Source organism: Carassius carassius, chromosome 12, assembly GCF_963082965.1.
Source record: "Carassius carassius chromosome 12, fCarCar2.1, whole genome shotgun sequence".
NCBI classification, from domain to species: Eukaryota; Metazoa; Chordata; class Actinopteri; order Cypriniformes; family Cyprinidae; genus Carassius; species Carassius carassius.
This window is the reverse complement of record NC_081766.1, coordinates 23,219,539-23,241,280: the sequence shown is the minus strand read 5'-3', so window position 1 is coordinate 23,241,280 and position 21,742 is coordinate 23,219,539. Positions and strand designations below refer to the sequence as shown.

The 21,742-nt window shown below is 36.8% G+C and overlaps 1 protein-coding gene across 1 annotated transcript in view; it reads left to right on the top strand.

Moving 5' to 3' along the window:
* LOC132154253 (metal-response element-binding transcription factor 2-like) overlaps positions 1-21,742 on the top strand; it is a 35,202-nt gene that overhangs the window by 13,029 nt on the left and 431 nt on the right. Inside the window, exons 6-13 of the mRNA XM_059562823.1 lie at positions 1,719-1,814; positions 1,906-1,974; positions 5,335-5,458; positions 5,546-5,613; positions 5,706-5,876; positions 5,974-6,073; positions 6,206-6,263; positions 6,346-6,454. Coding sequence (XP_059418806.1) covers positions 1,719-1,814; positions 1,906-1,974; positions 5,335-5,458; positions 5,546-5,613; positions 5,706-5,876; positions 5,974-6,073; positions 6,206-6,263; positions 6,346-6,454 — 795 coding nt within the window. The remainder of the gene's footprint in view (positions 1-1,718; positions 1,815-1,905; positions 1,975-5,334; positions 5,459-5,545; positions 5,614-5,705; positions 5,877-5,973; positions 6,074-6,205; positions 6,264-6,345; positions 6,455-21,742) is intronic.

The following is a 21,742-nucleotide window of genomic DNA, read 5'->3' as shown; positions in this document are numbered from 1 at the left end:
TGTTTTATCAAGTTCAAAGTCAATGCAACCATCTACCAGGATATTTTTGGGAGCACTTTCATCTTCCATCTGCCGACAAGCTTTATGGAGTTGCTGATTTCCGCTTCCAGCAGGAATTTAGCCCCTGCCCACAGTGCCAAAACCACTTCCCAGTGGTTTGCTGACCATGATATAACTGTGCTTGATTGGCCAGCCAACTCACCTGACCTGAACCTCACAGAGAATCTATGGGGTATTGTGAAGAGGAAGAGAAGTAACATCTGACAAACAATACAGAGGAGCTGAAGGGCACTAACAAAGCAACCTGGGCTTCAATAACACCTCAGCAGTGCCACAGGCTGATCACCTTCATGCCACGCCACACTGAAGCCCCAACCAAGTATTGAGTACTTAATTTTCTACTTTTCATTTTTCTAAGCTGTAGGTCACCATCAGAATTAAAACATAAACTCTAAAAACTAAATATTTCAGTCTGTGTGCATTGAATCTAGAATATAAGAAAGCTTGCTTTTTTGAATTATTTTCCATGACATTCAAATTTTTTGAGATGCACCTGTATATGATCATTATGGTTACCGCTACAGGCACAATTGAGGCAGCTACCAGCTCCTCGTAGGACCCCGGGGTCAGGAGTCATAGCAATACACACAGAGAATGTAAATGTCAGTGGCAGCACCATCGTCATGTGTTTGACAACAGAACAGCGTGTAGTGAGAAGGTGGGTACAAAGTAATGGTTAGATTATTATTGTGCTTCAGCCTGCGTCTGGCCTGAACCGATTCTTTAGCACCAAAACAAGAAACAAGCGAAGATGACACACAAGCATATTCAAACAAAAGCCAACATGGATAGGTTGTGTGAAACAATGCAAAATCAACGTTACTCACCTATCAAAAAGAAACAAATAAACTTCGGTGTCCGATTCGAGCCCTTCCCAATCCTTGAGTTTCTCTCCACTGCTGGAAAGCTGCTCCGATATTTACGCGGGTCCTACCTCTTGTCTGATTGTAAACCCTCTTTTTTTTTTATCTGCCATCTCTCTCAATCTGTAGTCGATCTGCTAATATGCTAATTTTGAATAAAAGCGTCTGCTAAATTACTAAATGTAAATGTAATGTAATATGCGTCCTGCGCACTCAAATTGAGCGCTCTCTTCTTGCTATCAGGACAAGACATGCCCCCTTACCGCTGATTGGCTACAAGTGTGTTTTGGGACTTGGTCAGACACTGTCGTCAAAAGCGTGTTTCAAAAATCGTTTAGTACACGTTTAAGGAGCGGCGGGCCGGGTCGCCACTATTTAGACTAATGTACATAGCGGAAACTCAGATTAATCCTCTGTTTACCAATAGAGCCTTTCATCGAGACAGTGAGGGGGACGGATCGGGTCACTATGAATCTGGGGGGGTCATGTCCCCCCCGTCCCTAGTGCCATCTGCGCGCCTGGTTGAACCGGAGTTCACCTCCGTGTTTTGCTTTTATGCCACTGACTGGTAGAATCATGTGGCTACACGCTTTTAAGGGGGAAGTATTAACAGGAAATAACTGAAATAATCGACATGGGAAAATTACGTCGGTTAGAGGTTCTAAATTTCGGTTTCGATTACTTTTCGATTAATCGTCCAGCCCTACATTGAATCATAGGTTGCAGAGGAATGTGGGTACAGAATACTAGTCCCAGCAGGAAGTAGAATTGTAATGACTGTCTTTACTCCCCCAGCTGGTATCTGAAGATGTTGCAGTGTAATAAGTGTAAGCAGTGGTTTCATGAAGCCTGTATCCAGTGTTTTCAAAAGCCCATGCTCTTTGGAGACAGGTGAAGTACTGCTCTCCAGTCATTTGATTAAAGTTAAAGCCAGTGTATGAAGTCTTGTCATTTAATTGACGTTTTCCATCTTTATTCTCAGGTTCTATCTATTTATTTGTTCTGTTTGTAATAGTGGACCAGAGTACCTCAAACGTTTGCCTCTGAGATGGTGAGCTTAAAGCTGTTTTCCCATTTTCACACTGAAAGTCCGTTCAAGTGATTTTGAAGTAAAAAAAATCTAAAGTAATTGACAGTGAAGAATGATTGTCAGTTAGCGGTGCAAAGGATCACAAAATAAATTTTTCGGATCATATATGGATTTTGAGTCACGGATTGGATCATTATTCGGATCAGAAAAAACAAAACAAAAACAACAACCCTTCAAGTACTTCTCTACCACAGCAAAAACTACTAGCTTAACTAAAGTTAGTAATAAAACAAGAAAAATTACACAAATAACAAGCATAGATGAAAACAAAACACAGTTACAAATATCAGAATTTAGGTGCAGAAATTTAATAATTAAGTTTAACAAAATAGTGCTCACTGCACAAGTTAAATACAGATTAATCTTTGTTAAAGCTGTGGTGCTATTTGATTAGCAGACAGAAACTGGTATATATTGGCTGCTTTAAGACCAAATGCATGGACCTAATACTGACACAGATCCGGTTTCTTTCTCCCCTGTTTATGTTCACTTAAGAAATAACCGACTGTGTTTACTAGAATCCTATCAGAGAGGGTATTTTAACTTTGTGTTTATGTGAAAGAGGAATCACGCGTTGTCTGAATCACACCTCTCTCTGTGTTTGCACACTGCAGTGGCTGAGCGCACAGAAAAAAGCGAAATAAAACTGTTTGAATGTGTAAACTGGCAAGACAAATGTGCAAATGATAAACTTTTACTCTTATGGTTAAACTTAATGGTTCATCCGTGAAACACATGCCTGCCAAACAGTGGGGGCTGGTCCATAGGGATCATCTCAAGATGTAGGTGTATCCACAAGGGTTTTGTACGTCTTCATCACATCTACCTGTCTTTAAGCGCTCATACAGTTGTGAGTTTCTGCTAGATTTCGGCAGAACCACTTTTTTAGAGTTAAACTCTGCACACACCGAAGAGCTGTGGGATCTCGGTCTGCTCCGGTGGCCTTCACCATCACCGACCCCCACTGCTGCATCTCCCCGAGCGCCACAAGCAGCATGAGAGGAAGCAGAAGAGGGGTAAGCGCGGAGGTATCCGGGCTAGGCTTACGCTAACCCACACATGCCGACTATCCTCACCATTGTACTGGCTATAGTACACTCTTTGGACAGTAAACTGGACTACATCCGACTTCTATGCTCAACTCGGAGGACTGTAAAAGATTGTGTTTTTGTGTTCGTGGAAACATGGCTCAGCAACAGCATTCCAGACTGCGCTATTCAGCTCGATCAGTTGACATGCTATTGAGCGGACAGAGTCCTCATCGTGGGAGGTAAATCATGTGCCAGCGGGCTTTGTGTTTACATCAATGATGCGTGGTGCCGTGATGCTGTTGTGGTCTGCAAACACTGCTCACCCCCTGGTGGAGTTTATGATTATTAAGTGCCAGCCATTCTACCTGCCGAGGGAATATTCAGCCATACTGCTCGTTGCTGTTTACATTCCTCCCAGCATCAACAGGAGTGAGGCACTGAATTAACTGTACCAATACATCAGTGAGCAGTAGACAGCCCACTCTGATGCTTTTCTCATCTTGGCTGGGGATTTCAACCATGCAGACTTGTGTGTTCTCAAAAATACACCAACAGATTAACCTTCCAATTTGCCCATTTTCATGTCATAGTTCAGACGCGGGCCAGTCCTCTTGCCTGTTTTAGACTTTTCCATACTTTTATATTTTAGACATCCATCAATTAGTGATGATGTGGAAACAACATGAGACTGCTACCGCAACTGTCAAGAGCAACTCGACAGTGTTTATTGTTACTTTTGCACCGGCAAAAGTAAATACCTTAAATGTGACAGGGAAATAATGAGATATTTGAATTATTTACTAATAAACTGGTGTTTTCTGAGTCGCAAGGATGAAGTTGCCGAGCCTGACTCGCCATCTCATTAGAAGTGCATTTAGAGAGAAGTGCATCTTTACTGATTATGATTATAATGTAAGCGTTTTTGTATTCCTTTAAAGCTTTCTATAGATATATTTATCATGTCTGTGAGGCATGTTTTCACGGTTACGGTTAATTTTTGTACTCCTATTAAAGACGACACAGCAGAAAGTACAATGTTTTTTGGTATTGTGTGTGCACACAAATAAAAGTAGACCCTTTCCGGTTTACGAATGATGAGCAAAAATGACACCGTATCCACTGAAAAAAAAATGCAACGAACAAAAAATGCTCTAAACATTTTTCTAAATGAACTTAAAAAAATGAAATGAAATATAATCCCTTTGCTATTACAAACAAAACTGAACTATTAATAGCTAAAACAGTAGTATAAGCTGTTTTAGGACTGTTTAGCCGTTCAAATCATAGAGTATCCCTTCATTCAGACACAGTGGAAGATCTGATAAGAATCAGTGTAGAGGGGCCAAGTCTGGAAGATTTTGATGCTAGAGAGAGTGTGGCCAGCTGGTTTAGCCAAGGCCAAAGATCAAGAAAGCCAAACTACAGGAGATGGCCATCCGGGGGGCATGTGACTGCAATGGAGGATAGTCCATAAGACATTGAGCCATGAGATGCTCAGTTTAAAATAGATTTCCTTTTTTTTAATTTATCTTGAGATGTTTTTAAGTTTAAATTTCAGCTCAGTGAAACACTAAGCACCAACACTTTTTCAGTAAGTTACCTTTCCTATAGAATTGTGCTTCAAATAAAGAACATCATGTTGACCAGATTGTTGATTGTCAATATTGCCTATATGGACAGCAATTAAAAAAAATATATATAAAAAGTGAACTTTAAGTAAAATTGCGCCATCTCCCTGCTGAATGCCTTCTTTGCTTGCTTTGAGGCACAAAACAGCACCACTGCATAGAAGACTCCACCTCCTCCAACTCACTGATGCCTTCACAGACATTTTCAAGATCTTGCTTAGTCAGACTGTTGTTTCCGTATGCTTCAAAGCTACCACCATCATTCAAGTCCCGAAGAAGCCGTCTCCATCCTGCTTCAATGACCACCGTCCAGTTGCATTTACCCCTATTCTCATGAAGTGCTTATTGGCCAAAACATAAAAAAAATCAATATCCATTTTTCGTACTGTACATCATAATGTATTTTCCAGATTCACCTGTAGCATTTAAAATAATTATTAGGATTATAATAAGAATTAACATAACCAATTTTAATTTACCAGGACAAAATAGTATTTAATAGCTGCCATGTATTGGTTATCTGCCATAACATTAAAAGTAATTTCTTCCTAAAAATCTTCTTATTAAAATCGGCCAGAATTTCTGTTCATCCCCAACTTTTCTGTTTAAATAGTTTCACAGAAGATTTTTTTTGTTCAATCATGTGTTGTCTTCATTCACAGGGAAGATGTTGCACACCTAAGCCTCTATAACTTGAGTGTAATTCACAAAAAGAAATACTTTGACTCCGAGCTCGAATTGATGACTTACATAAATGAAAACTGGGACAGACTTCAGCTTGGCGAGGTATTAGTCTGCCTAGTTTTGTAATTGCCTTAGTTAATCAGCTAGTGTTAATGCCTCTTTATTTAATTTATGGATTTTTACCTTCAGCTTGCAGATACACCAAGAGCAGAGAGATATGAATGGATTCTGGAAGCACTTAACAGCAACCTCAATATGTGAGTATCTGTTTGCCCATCATGGGCATTTTACCTTAAATTAATTTGAGCTTTATTATATTATCTTGTCCTTTTACCCTGGTGAATTTTAGGTTCATGTCAGGGAAAGAGATAAAAAAGAAGAAACACCTGTTTGGATTACGAATTCGCTTCCCATCAGCCCCCCAGAGATCTGAGCTTCTGTCAGATCGAGAGCCAGAAAAAGCCTCCCATGAGATCAAAATCAAAGGCAGGAAGGCCACCAAACCCCCTCATTCATCCAGGTTTGTCATCTACTGTGGTGAACGTATCTTATGCTGAACTTGAAACTACAGTTTAATGTTTTTTTTTTTATTTGCCTTAATTTTGTAATTGTTTTAGCACTGTCACTAATGGAGTGAAGAAAGGAAAGAGGAAGCATCACACACACTCTTTAGAGATGTTGGCCAAACTGAGAAGATCAAGTGAACTTTTGGCACAGGTAAATGAGATTGTTTTTGATAATTGTTGGGTTTGTTTTATGGTTTTGTCAATCACCTAGAAAGCACATAGTTGAATTAATGTGAACCTTAACATTTAGTATTTAACATTTCTTTTTTATTTTATTTTTAAGAATGATGGGAAGTTTCCAATTCTAGACAACAACTCAGTGGACCTGATCGCTTCAAAAAGGTGACACAGGGATTAAAATTAAATACTTTCTAAATATTATGCTGAATTATAAAAATCCATCTTTTCCCCGCTATATTTTTGGTGCTAAAAGTGAAAAATCTTTGCCTTCATCAAGTACCTCTGATGTTGAATCTGTTGGTGCCACCAGCACCAGTGAAACTACCTCATCCACTCTCTCAAGACAGTCCAGGTGATTTATTTTTCTTTTAATTTAATTTTCATGACAAATTTAATTTATTCATCTATTTATTAATCCTCAGTAATGTGATTTCTAGGAGTGTAACGATATTCAAACCGAACCGAAAAAAACGCGATACACCACCAAGATATGTGATTACGTCATACCATGAGTACCAGGGTCCGCAAATTAGTGTTGTTTTTTTCCATCGATAAAACCATCTGTTTACGCAAAATTAATGATGTAGTACATCTGATATAAATACAGAGCCACTTCGCCAGCTTTTAGCAGCTCACGAAATCTTGCAATATTACTCCTTAAGTTGAAAAGTGATCTTGCAGTATTAGTATAAAGTTGAGTTTGTGGTAAAACCTTTGATAGTGCTTGCATTTATATTGTTCAGTCTTTTATTGCATGTGCTGTTCGTTTGGGTTTCATTTGGGCATGCATATAAAGACTGACATGTTTTGTGTTGCACTGTTATGATTTACAAACGTGGAGTACATCTCCTTCTTAGCTGCTCAGGACACAAATTCTGTCTGCATATACTCTGAGTTTGGGTTGCTTAACGTTCATCTGGGAAAACAGTGCATGTTGTCACTAGATTTGTAACGAAAATTTAGAAACTTTTTTTTAGAAACTTTTGCCAACACACGAGAGTACATCAACATATTTCTAAATACGCGATTTTAAAATAAAAGTTCAAACCCTCGCTCTGAGTTTGTATTTGGCCAAATATTAAAATTACATGAATTTAAACATCCTTGAATCAAGCTGGAAAGTGTATCGTCGCCAGGCCATTGGTGGCCTCTGCAGGTATTTGTTATAATACATAATATACTTTTGTGTTTGAACTAGTGTTTCTGTAGCTCAATTGGTAGAGCAATGCTATCAAGCGCAAGGTTCGATTCCCCGGGAACACATGATAGGTAAAAATTGATAGCCTGAATGCACTGTAAGTCGCTTTGGACAAAAGCATCTGTTAAATGCATACATTTAATTTAAATTTAATTTAATACTTAAATTGGTTATTTTCATATTTTGTGTAGGCATGTTACATTTATGTAGGCATATTTTATCAGTGTTGTCCTATAAAATCACGTAATTGGTTTTTGATACTTTATTTAAACCAATTATTATAGCCGCCTCATTAGTTTATATATATAAATAGTCATCCTAAAGCCTGTTATTCACTTAGGTCTATTTTTGTTACAAAAAATATCAATTACTCAATTGTCAAAATAATCATTAGTTACAGGTAGAGCTGAAACGATTCCTCGAGTAACTCGATTACAAAAAATGATCGAGGCAAATTCCTCTGCCTCGAAGCCTCTTTTAATTTATTTTAAATCTCACGTCAGGTTCTTTCGCAATGATTTTTTTTTAATGTGACATAACGCGTTTACGTCACCCACAAAGCGGAAGGAGACACAAGCGCAGCGTCTGAAATCGCACACTGCAAGGAGTCAGCAGTGTTTTGATTTGAGGGCGCGGGCAAACGTATGTCCATTGCAAGAGAGCTGGCATACCACAACTAGGGCCGTAGGATTTCTGCGATGCAGAAAACGCGGAGGGAATCGCGGAATCCAGTCATAAAAACGGAATTTACAGTTTAACGCGGAATGGCATGAACTTTGCCAAATTTTGAATGAATTAATCAAAAATAGGTCATTGCACTTACACCAAATCACGATATGGACTAATATCTGTAAATATTAAACCGGAACATACTATTTAAATATGAATCCTGCATGTTCTGCGTGTCTCTGTTAATGAATGGGGCAGAAGCGCGACATTACACACACTGAAGCGCGAGTGACGCTCGATCTGCTGTCTCACTAATAAGGACGTGAACACATGAACAACATCTCCAGAACTGCTCTGACAGTCACTTCATGAGCATTTGACCGTTTGATTTGAGTAAAACTAGCGTCACAACAGAACTGTAAAGGTACGTCAACCCGTCAAAATAAAAGTCCGGTTCAAAGACAAGTATTTGCCAGAGATGTATTACTATTGATCAGCTGAATGTATATATCCTACTACGAAAAAAAAAAAAAAATCAAACATTATTTTTTTTAAGGTTAATCACACAACATTTCTTCCATGTTTTATTTTTAATAGTAAATCCCCTTTGTTTACCAAAAAGTTAAGTTTGCTTAATTTTCAATAATTAAAAGATAAATTAATTTTTTGTGTGTTTAATGTTTAATGTGCATCTCAGAAAATGCTTTATTTAAAACCCCAACTGAATGGCACTTAATTCATTTGTCAACTTTCTTGTCATTGTTCACAGTACAAGTACAGACAGAGAAACAATGGGTAATAATTAAATGTTTATTTTTGATGAATGCATTGCATTGTATGCATTTAAAAAATAAAAATATTTTTTTTCTAAAAAAGGAAACAAAGTTTTAAGAGACCCAGTAGTCTTATTTTCTCTTGCATAATTAATATTGCACTTTAATTAAGCAAAAACGCATTTTATCCGATTACTCGATTAATCGATGGAATTTTTGGTAGAATACTCGATTACTAAAATATTCGATAGCTACAGCCCTAGTTACAGCCCTATATTTGTTAAAATTTTTCCAAATACAATTGCATTGTTTAGATTTGTGTGATTAAAAGACAATCACACACACACACAAAAAGATCCCTAAGTTCTGGCCTAGGATTTGAGTTGATTTTTTTTTTTTTTTAAACCCCTGCATTTAACTTGCAATGTTAATTTATGAAATAAAATAAAGACAAGAAATGAATCACAACAAGTAACCAAGAAAAATAAATGACAAAATTACTAAATGAACCTTTAGTGAAATTTGACAGTGAACACAGCCGCATATACAATATTTGTGAAAACGACTAATAACACGACTGGTTTTTGAATTCTAGGATTATAATCTTTAGACGCCACACACTATGTGATTTTTCTGCAAGCTGTAAATAGCAACTGAGGCCATCTGGAACAGACCCGGTCTGACTGGGCACGATTTGTTGTCAAGACCAAATTACATTCAGAATCAGCATGACAGTTGTGAAGTGTCTTCTCAGCTTTCAGTGAACGTAAACAGTCGAGAAAGACAACGCATGTGTATCAGTGTGCTGGATCTGTGATCTGGCCAAATGGTTCTCTTTGCTTAACCATTCCATGCCTATCCAGTCCAGTCAGCAAGGATACGGTTTTATTTTCCACTGTGGTACTGATAATGGAGCTCTTTGGAATGTATTACAAATGAGTCAGTTGTTGCCATGGTAATGCAAGTGTAATGTAAACAGCAATAAGGATGATAATCAAGTGGTTTTTTTTTTTTTTTGTGACTCTTGTTTTTTACTACGTTAAATAACAGAAGGATGCAACTCTTGACTTAAAAAATAAAATAAACAGAATAAGCACAAATGTTTCCTCCACAGACCAAACTGTCTGACATTTTTCTTTCTTTTTTATATTGAACGAAGCATAGCTATTTACTTGGCTATTTGATCAAAAAGCGGTTCCTCTTAGTCTGCTTTGGAGAGACTTTGGAGTGGAACATCACACATACGCACTCTACCAACATGGTTGTCTAACCGTGCTTAGAATGGTTTAGAATCATGCCGCGCCATACCAGAATCACGTGGAAATACAACTGGAACCATGCCTGACAGTTCTTAGAACCATTCGGCCCGATATTGGAAAATCGGCTTATGTCTAAAAGAATAGCAGTGTATTCCTGCTGTCTGTGTTTTTCAGAATGAGCTTTATTGCCAGGTATGTTTACACATACGAGGAATTTGTTTTCATGACAGAAGCTCCACAGTGCAACAGAATGACAGCAACAGAACAAAAAATAAACATAAGCGAATAAAAAATACAAATGACTAGGTAAGGAATGACAATATTCAAATTGACAATTGTATGAGCAGGTATATTACAATAGGCAGTTTTGTGTGTACAAGTATATTATGTGCAAATTTGAAGTGTAGACGAAGTATGTGTGTTAGATCAATAAGTGTATATGTGTATAAATAGTGTTGTGTGTTCCACAGTAATTATCAAGTGTTCATTAGATGGATTGCCTGAGGGAATAAACTGTTCCTGTGTCTGTTCGTTCTGGTGCGCAAAGCTCTGTAGCGTCGACAAGATGTCAACAGTTCAAAGAGAGAGTGTGCTGGATGTGAGGGGTCCAGAGTGATTTTGTCAGCCTTTTTGCTCACTCTGAATAAGTACAGTTCTCGATTAGAAGGGAGCATTGTACCGATGATGCGCTCAGTAGTCTGGACTACCCTCTGTAGTCTTCTGAGGTCAGATTTGGTAGCTGAGCTGAGCTGAACCAGAGAGTTACTGGAGTGCAGAGGATGGATTCGATGATGTCGGAGTAGAAATGTTTCAGCAGCTCTTGTGGTAGGTTGAATTTCCTCAGCTGGCCAAGGAAGTACAACCTCTGCTGGGCCTTTTTCACAATGGAGTCAATGTGAATGCCCCACTTTAGGTCCTGAGAGATTGTGGTGCCCAGGAACCTGAATGACTCCACTGCAGTCACAGTGCTGTCCATGATGGTGAATGGGGGGATAGCAGGGGGGTTTCTCCTAAAATCCACTATCATCTCTACTGTTTTGAACGTGTTCAGCTCCAGGATGTTGTGACTGCACCAGACAGCCAGCTCTTTAACCTCCTGTCTGTAAGCAGACTCGTCACCATCCTGAATGAGGCCGATGAGTGTGGTGTCATCTGCAAACTTCAGGAGCTTGACAGAGGGGTCATTAGATGTGCAGTCTTTAGTATAAAGGGAGAGGAGCACTGGGGAGAGAACGCAGCCCTGAAGAGCTCCAGTGCTGGTTATACAGGTGCTGGATGTGTATTTTCCCAGCCTTACTAGCTGCTGCCTGTCAGTCAGGAAGCTGTTGATCCACTGACAGATGGAGGTGGGCATGGAGAGTTAGTTTGGGCAGGAGAAGGTTTGGGATGATAGTGTTCAAGCTGAGCTGAAGTCCACAAACAGGACCCTCACATAAGTCCCTGGTCTGTCTAGATGTTGCAGAACATAATAGAGTTCAATGTTTACTGCATCGTCCACAGACCTGTTTGCTCTGTAGGCAAACTGAAGAGGATCCAGTAAGGGTCCAGTAATGTCCTTCAGGTGGGCCAGCACCAGTTTTTCAAATGACTTCATGACTACAGACGTTAGAGCCACAAGCCTGTAGTCATTTAGTCCTGTATTTGTAATTTTTTTGGGGATAGGGATTATGGTGGAGCATTTGAAGCATGAAGGGACTTCGCACAGCTCCAGTGATCTGTTGAAGATCTGTGTGAAGATGGGGGCAAGCTGATCAGCACAGGAATTCAGACAGGCTGGTGTGACACAATCTGGGCCTGATGCCTTTTTCCTTTTTTGCTTCCGGAAGACCTGGCGAACCTCCTCTTCGCAGATCTGAATTGCAGGTGTGGGGGAGAGGGGGGTAGCAGGAGGTGTGAATGGTGTGAGTGGTTGTTTGGAGAGGTGTTCACGGCAGGTGATGGGTGTTCTTTCAAACCTGCAGTAAAACTTGTTCAGATCGTCTGCCAGTTGTTGATTCTCCACAGTGCTGGGGGATGGTGCTTGTAATTGGTGATCTCCTTTAGACTTTTCCACACTGATGCTGAGTCGCTGGAAGTGAACGGAGTGCTTATTTTTCCAGAATAATTCCTCTTTGCCACTCTGATCTCCTTTTACAGTGTGTATTTAGCCTGTTTATACAAGACATTGCCCCCTTCCTGTAAGCATCTTCTTTGGCCTGACGGAGCTGTCTGAGTTTTGCAGTAAACCATGGTTTGTCATTATGGTACTTTAGATGAGTCCTGGTAGGAATGCACATCTTCACATAAACTGATATATGATGTTACAGTCTCTGTGAGCTCGTCCAGATTGGTTGCAACAGCTTCAAAAACACTCCAATCAGTGAGGTCAAAACAAGATCTTAAATCCTGCTCTGCTTAGTCCATCTTTTTACAGCCCTTAATACAGGTTTAGCTGATTTTAGTTTCTGCCTGTACGTCGGTATAACAGTGATCAGAGCACCCCAAAGCTGCTTGTGGAACAGAGTGATATGCATCCTTTATTGTGGTGTAACAGTGATCCAATATATTACTGCTTCTGGTGGGACATGTGATGTGCTGTCTGTATTTTGGCAGTTCACGGGAGAGATTTGCTTTATTAAACACCCCAAGAATGATTAGAACAGAGTCCGGGTGTTGTTGTTCTGTCTGTGTGATCTGATCAGCGAGTTTCTGTAATGTTACAGTATGTTAAACAACTAAAGACTAGGAAATCTCTCACTTCTCTGTATTTAATAGCTTTTGTAACTTTAAGTATTGGTCTTCAATTTATGCAGTTATTTTACATTTGTTAACTTGTAAAATTCTGTGCCTGAAAATTACTGTAAAACTCCTGAAAGTTTATTTCATTTGTATCTTTGCTCTATTGTATTTATCCGTGCTGTTGTTTGAGTTGAGTAATAAATTAAGTTATTTATTGTATTTTACCATAGTCCTTTTTTCCCTGAACATAGCATATACCGATCCGAACCGTAACTCTAAAATCGTGAACCGAACTGAGCAATCTGAACCATAATACCCCTAATGAATATACATTTACATTTATTCATTTAGCAGACGCTTTTATCCAAAACGACTTACAAATGAGAACAGTGGAAGCAATCAAAAAACAACAAAAAGAGCAATGATATATAAGTGCTATAACAAGTCTCAGTTAGGTTAACACAGTACACGTAGCATGGGCTTTTAAATAATATAATAAATAAAAAGAAAACAGAATAAAAAAAAAGAATAGAGCAAGCTAGTGTTAGAGGTCTTTACACACACACACACACACACACACACACACACAATTGCATAATAAATGAAAAGGTAGATTAGAAAGGTAGATAGATTTTTATTTAAGAATAGAATAAGAATAGTGAGTGTTAAAGTTAGAGGGTCAAATAAAGATGTAAGAGATGCGTTTTTAGCCAATTCTTGAAGATGCTAAGGACTCAGCTGCTCGGATTGAGTTGGGGAGTTCATTCCACCAGGAGGGAACATTTAATTTAAAAGTCCATAAAAGTGACTTTGTGCTTCTTTGGGATGGCACAATCAAGCGACGTTCACTTCCAGAACGCAAGCTTCTAGAGGACACATAAGTCTGAAGTAACAAATTTAGGTAAATGGGTGCAGAGCCAGTGGTAGTTTTGTAGGCAAACATCAATGTCTTGAATTTTATGCGAGCAGCTATTGGAAGCCAGTGCAAATTGATAAACAGAGGTGTGATGTGTATTCTTTTTGGCTCATTATAAATGTATCTTGCTGCCGCATTCTGGATTAATTGTAAAGGTTTGATAGAACTGGCTGGAAGACCTGACTAGAGGGCATTGCAATACTCCAGCCTGGACAGAACAAGAGCTTGAACAAGGAGTTGTACAGCATGTTCCGAAAGAAAGGGCTTGATTTTCTTGATGTTGAATAAAGCAAATCTGCAGGATCGGACAGTTTTAGCAATGTGGTCTGAGAAAGTCAGCTGATCTTCAATCATAACTCCAAGGCTTCTAGCTCTTTTTGAAGGAGTTATGGTTGATGTGCCTAACTTGATGGTGAAATTGTGATGAAAAGATGGGTTTGCTGGAATCACAAGCAGTTCTGTCTTGGCAAGGTTGAGTTGAAGGTGATGGTCCATCATCCAGCAAGAAATGTCTGTTAGACAAGCTGAGATGCGAATAGCTACCGTCAGATTATCAGGATGGAATGAGAGGTAGAGTTGAGTGTCATCAGCATAGCAGTGGTATGAAAAGCCTTGTTTCTGAATGACTAATGATGCCATGTAGACAGAGAAGAGAAGTGGTCCAAGAACTGAGCCCTGAGGCACCCAAGTAAGGCAAGGCAAGGGAAGTTTATTTATATAGCACATTTCGTACACAATGGTAATTCAAAGTGCATTACATAAAAGAAAGTAAAATAATAATGAAGAAAAATAATAACAAGAATAAAACAAGCAATTTTAAAACTTTTAATATTATTTAAAAATTTACTTTTTTAAAATGAATTTAAAACAACTCATTCAATAAATGCACATCTAAACAGATGAGTTTTAAGTCTAGATTTAAATGTGACTTGTGTTTTAGCACAGACTCCCCTTGTTTTGTGTGAACCCTTGGTATTTCTAACTGACTCAATCCTAATGATCTGAGTGGTCTGTTTGTATTCAGTTAGCATATCTGCAATATATTTTGGTCTTAGGACATTTAGTGATTATATACGAGTAAAAGTACTTTAAATCAATCCTAAATGTAACTGGAAGCCAGTGTAAGGACTGGTGTGATATGCTCAGATTTTCTGGTTCTAGTCAGAATCCTGGCAGCAGCATTCTGGATGAGCTGCAGCTGTCTAATTGTCTTTTTGGGAAGGCCGGTGAGGAGCCCATTACAATAGTGCACCCTGCTGGTGATAAAGGCATGAACAATTTTCTCCAAGTCTTGGCTGGAAACAAAGCATCTAATTCTTGCAATGTTTTTTAAATGATAGTATGCTGATTTAGTTACTGCTTTGACATGACTACTGAAACTAAGGTCTGTCTCCAGAATCACACCAAGATTCCGGACTTGATTTTTAGTTGTTTGACCCCTAGAGTCAAGGTATGCATTCACTTTGAAAACTTCATCTTTGTTTCCAAATGCAATGACTTCAGTTTTTTCTTTGTTTAACTGAAGAAAGTTCTGGCACATCCAACTATAAATTTCATCAATGCATTGGCAGAGGGATTCAATGGGGCTGTAGTCATTTGGAGATAAGGCTAGGTAAATCTGGTTATCATCAGCATAGCTGTGATGGGCAATTTGGTTCTTTCTCATTATTTGACTTAGTGGGAGCATATACAGGCTAAACAAGAGTGGTGCAAGAATTGACCCTTGTTGGACACCACATGTCATGGACGTCCACTTAGACTTATGCTCTCCTAGACTCACATAATAGCTTGTCCCTTCTAAGTATGACCTGAACCATTTGAGTACCATCCCAAAAAGCCCGACCCAGTTTTCCAGTCTCTCTAGTAGTATGTTATGATCAACAGTGTTAAATGTAGCACTGAGATCTAGCAATACCAGCACCGATATCTTGCCAGAGTCACAATTTAAGCGAATATCATTTATTATCTTAATGAGTGCTGTCTCTGTGCTGTGATGTGGTTGAAAACCAGATTGAAAATTGTCCAAGTATCCTTTTGAGTTTAAGTATTTGTTCAGCTGATTAAGAACTACCTTTTCTATAATTTTGCATATAAAAGGAAGATTAGATATTGGTCTAAAATTGCTTAAAATAGTGTTATCAAGATTGCTCTTTTTGCAGGAGGGGCTTAAAGGGATAGTTCACCCAAAAATCATAATAATGTTATTAATAACTTACCCTCATGTTGTTCCAAACCCGTAAGACCAAATTGAACTGAATCGTTTTAAACGATTCGCATCTCTTATACGCATTAATCCACAAATGACTTAAGCTGTTAACTTTTTTAATGTGGCTGACACTCCCTCTGAGTTCAAACAAACCAATATCCCGAAATAATGCATGCACTCAAAAAAAACACTGACTGGACTGCTGTGAAGAGAGAACTGAAGATGAACGCCGAGCCGAGCCAGACTGAGAGCTCTCGGACTAAATCTAAAATATCTTAAACTGTGTTCCAAAGATAAACGGAGGTCTTACGGGTTTGAAACAACATGAGGGTAAGTTATTAATAACATAATTTTGCTATCTGGGTGAACTAACCCTTTAATCAAAACAATACTTATATTCCCTGCCGTTGTCCTTGTCCGGTGGAATCGCACGGTAGAGTCGATGGTCTTTACACTCTTCGTTCTTCACACGAGGAGGGCTTAACTGGAGGGCTTCCGTGGTATACTAATCTTTTTTTATACCCGACAAAACGGAAATTGAATTCAGCTGAACACACTTTACTGTTTATCACAACAAAAGTCTAAGCAAGCACACAACACTGACAACGTATGCGATTGAGTACGAGACCAAATGCAGCACGTCTCAACACCATAGATATATGTCACTATACACCATAGGTATATGTCACCGCTGGGTTGAAGTTAGTTCCACTACGGGTCTGCCGCTATTATATTAGTATGCTCTTGTCTCAAATTCTTACCTTTTTCAGTTTTTTTCTGTTTTCTAAGTCGCTGTTATATCATGTACAAACAAATTAATTTATACTTGTTTGTAGCTTATACAGACACTCAGACTGTGCTCAAATTTACCAGTGGGTGGTTTTAATTCACCAGCTGTCGCGTCATTAACAGAAGTACTCATTAAGTACCTGCTCACATCATAATATAATAAGTATTTCTAAACATATACACTTTCTAAATGTATGGGTCAATGACGTGGCGTGTCAATTCTGGTGTCCAAAGCATATTCATAATATTAAAAATGTATACATTTTTAAATGCATTTCATTAAATGACTGCACTTTCCCCTCTTTAGTTACTCATGTGAGAATTCATTATAAATAATTAATCTTTAAGGAGCTATTGAACTCAATGTCATTCCGGGTAACTGTCCCGGCTTAAAATCTGAATACAAAAATACAATAAAAATGTAAAAAAATAAAAATATTTAAAATCTACTTGGCCATAATTGTATTGATGTTTTAAACGATACCTGCAAATATGGTTATAATACTAAGCTTAATTACATTTTAATGACAGACTTTTGTCCCCAAATTGGGATTTTTGTAATGTCATTCCTGGATAACAGACACCAATGACCATTATAGACCATAATGCATTGTGGTATGTCATGTGACATAATATTGTATCAAAAAGAAGACCCTGAAGGAGCACCAGAACATGTGCAAAAGTGAGTAAGCGTCTCTTAAAATGTTGATATTTTGACCTTTTCGGTCACTGATGCACTTTGTAGCAATATCATGTGTCCTTTTGGATAACACTGATAAACTATTTATAATGTTTTTATATTAAAAAGCTATCTATTTGATCTAAAAGATTACCTTAAAGTGATAATGCTAAGTTGTAGTTTTCCATAGGTGGTTAAATTAGTGCCTGATTATAAAGAAAAATATTTACTTTGTCATTCCTGGATAACAACATGTCATTCTTGGATAACCAAAAACGTCTGTTAGCCAGGACATGTCATCCGTTATCCAGAATGACATGGGCATAACAATCTAGTTTTTAAACTATTTGTAAACTTTAAGGTATAGTTATTATAGTTATATTATTAACATTAACATTATTTACATAATTGTATGTTTTTTGCCATATTTTTGCTGTCATTCATCTTGGATTTCATATGATTCACATTTAATTATCATTGAATTGAACTTTTGTAATGTTAATGGGTCAAATCATGAATAATGTAATATTTTTTATTAATATATCCACATTTGATAATACTTAACTACACGTTATTAATCATTAGTTAAGCATCATTAAACAATTCATTTATAAAGCATTACTAAACATTAATAAGAATTTTATAAATGCAGCTATAAATGCTTAATGCTTGATTTATAGTATGAAAGTTAGTATGTTAGTATGAAATTAAAGTACGAAAATACAATTATTAAACCCATTATAGATATGCTTTTAATCAAGAATAAAGCATTTATAACTGTATTTATAAACTGCTTATTAATTAATGCTTTATAAATGATGAAATAATGGTTTACTAATGTTTAACTAATGATTAATAGCGTGCCGTTATTATAAAGTGTTACCCATTTTAAAACTTTTGTATAGCTTCTGGTGTTTTAAGGTCAATTCTGTTCTTCCAGATGCCTCTGTCTAATAAAGAGAGGCAGAGACGGTTCAGAGCCAGGATAAACACAGATGCAGAAGCTAGGGCTGAGTATCTTGCAAAAAAGAGAGCAAGGTATTATGGTGATGATTCAGTGGAATAATAATGTATCAGTAACAAGCAAACTTGAAATATTAATCAAAATAGGATTCACACTCATACGCAATAAGCCTAAATGTTTTAGTTATTTTCTGCGATATATATTGCGATATGAAATCTAATCTAATTTTTTCTTACAAACAAAAATGGGGTGAGCACACTTACATTCTCATTTTAAATGATTTAAACAGATTATTATTTAAATTAGAGTAAATTACTTGTTTGTAACTTTAGGATATGGTTTGAATTGTTAACTAACAATTATTAACGAATATATTAACTAACATGATCTTACCACGAGCAATACTTTTGTTACTATATTTATTAATCTTTGTTTATCTTAGTTTATAAAAACACAGCTGTTCATTGTTTGGTAATGTTACTTCACAGTGCATTAACTACGTTAACAAATACTGTGCAACTTTTGATTTCAACAATGAAGGCTATAGCCTAAATTTTGAAATTAACAATATTGTAGAAGTGCAGTTTAGTAATAGTAAATGTTAAATAATGTAGTTAAATAGTTTAATAAATAGAACATTATTGTAAAGTGTTACAGATTTTTTTTAATACACCAATTCAGATGTCTCGTGAGTTCAGTGTTGAACAGGTCAGTTGTTTAAACATTCATTAAATGAAATCTGTTCAAAGGAATCATTAGTTCGCGAATCAGACGTGTACGGCACGCGTTGTGTAATTATCTTGGCAGTTTAGCTTTATTTTAGTTAATATCGCACAAGATTTGACAATACAGAAAACATTTAATCACTTGATTTTTTTCTCTCGACACCATCATGTCAATTGATTTTGATTAATATGCGTGAGGAAGAGAAAGCAAGACAGCTCTCGTGTTGTTTGAAGACGGTGAAAGTGAGCGCATGCGTGCGGGGCTCTCGCGCACTCTCTCTCTCTCTCTCTCTCTCTCTCTCTCTCTCTCTCTCTCTCTCTCTCTCTCTCTCTCTCTCTCTCTCTCTCTCTCTCTGCTCGTTCTTATATGCGCCCTGTTAAACTGACAGGACTTAAAAACACATGCAAATTATAAACTTTCACTCTATGATGGTTAAGCTGTACAATTTATCCGCGAATCACATTCGTCAAGGGCCGGGAGCAGCTGGCTATTGTGTATAGCTGTGACTATTGTGGATTCATACATCGTGATATCGATGCTTAAACGACACATCATGCAGCCCTAGTTATTACACATTATACACTATACCCCTGGCCATTGTTTATGAAGCATTATTTTACAGATTTACTGTATTTTGAAAATATGATTGTAATGAAATTGGTGTGATTACAACCTGCATCTAATACTCATTATTATTATTATTATTATTATTATGTGTAGCTACTACAAATAAAAAAATATTGCATTATGTCATTCCGTCGAACAGTATGTCATTCCGGCTAACAGTGACACGGGCAATTCATTTAACCCATATTTGTGTGTTAGATTATACAGTTCAGTTTTTTTTGAGTTAATGATAAAATAAGTCTTATTTAATTCATTGGAAAACATTTTTACACATTTTCCAGGTTTTTTTTTTATTTGGTTCTGAATGTTGAGTTAGCAGCAGCCAAAAATGAGCCCGTGTCTATATGAAATCCCAAATTGATATATTAATTGTGATTATCCGAGTTATCCGAGCACTAAGTGTTTGTTGAGCTCCAAATATGGAGATCAGTACATTTGTATATGCCAACAATGGTAGAAATGTAATTAATTAAAAAATTCATTACGTTACCCAGGAATGACATTTTCATGGGGAAAAAGATATGATTCACCAAAAAAATGGTTAATTACATTCTTGAAATGTGTAAATATCATTGCATTACATACACAACACTTCAATAAGTATAGAAAGACCTAAAATTTAAATTTTTTGCCAGTTTTATTTTTTTTCACATTTTAAATCCTTATCCGTCATTCACCCGTATACACTCTGGTTACTGAAATTAAATTTGTGGTTCTTCCGGTTTAATCCGGAATTTCGTTTTTTTTTTCGGCCTGAAGTGAATCATGCAGATCAGTAATAAAAAGGTCAGGAGGATGCTGGTTACTGCATGATGATTGAAATTGCTAAATGGCCTCAAGCAATAAACTAAATAAACTGAAAAAAAGTTATGTTTTCTAATACATCATGGATCCATCAGTAATAAAAGGGTTCAAATAGTTCAAAGTGCCAAATGATAATAGAAACAGCACTGAAACATGTTACTCGCCTAGTAACTCTTTTTATATGAATGGTGGTGAGAATTAGAGATTGCTTAGTGCTGTCAGAAAATTTGCAATGGCTGTAATGTAATTATATAAATATAGGTTATATTCTGACGTGCTACATGTCTGCTGTAACAGTACTGTGTTTTCAGTTTCGATTCACTGTAAATGATAGCTGTTGGAGTCGCTTTAATTTAAATTTGGGAATCTGTTGTTGTATTCAAAAACAAGTTTCAGTGTTACATGATCCTTCAGAAATCATTCCAATATGCTGATTTGCTGCTCAAGAAACATTTACGATTTATTTTTATCAATTTATTTTTTGGTGCTTAACATTTAAGTGGAAATCAATGATACCACTCAAACATTTGTAGTAAGATTTAAAAGATAGAGAAATTAATAATTGTATTCATACATTCAAGGAATGAAAAGTGAATGAAGACATTTAAAATGTTACAAAAGATTTCTATTTAATAAATGCTTGCTTCAGTACATTTAAGAAATGTATTTCATAAATGCAGATGAATGCTGTTCATTGAACTTACTATGAATCAAAAAATCCTGAAAAATAAAATGTATCACCATTTCCACACTAAATATGAAGCAGCACAACTGTTTTCAACATGAATAATAAATGTTTCTTGAGCATAAAATTGTAATGATTTCTGGAAAGATCATGTGACACTGAAAACTGGAATGATGCAGAAAATTCTACTGTTGCATCACAGGAATAAATTGCAATTTATAATACATTAAAATAGAAAACTTTAATATGTAATATTATTTCACATTATTGCTGTTTTTACTTTTTTGATCAATTAAGTGAGCAGAAGTCAGTAATTGTCATGTTTCCAAACTTTTGGAAGGTATTTTAATTATAAAAATTATATTAATACTTGTTATATTATATTGATTATTAGCATGCTTATTAAATGCTGAATTTTATTTTTACAGGACAATAGTATGTATTATTATAATGTAAGATTTATCTTTTTTTGTGTGTCTAGCTGATCACTTGTCTGGGCTTTATTACAGTAAATTTGAGAGAGTTTTAAATTAACAAATCTCTTTTATGTGTGAGGTTTATACTTCAAACTTAATGCTCTTGCAGACCCCTATCAGAAATAAAGATGCTTAATTTTTCAAAAGCAGA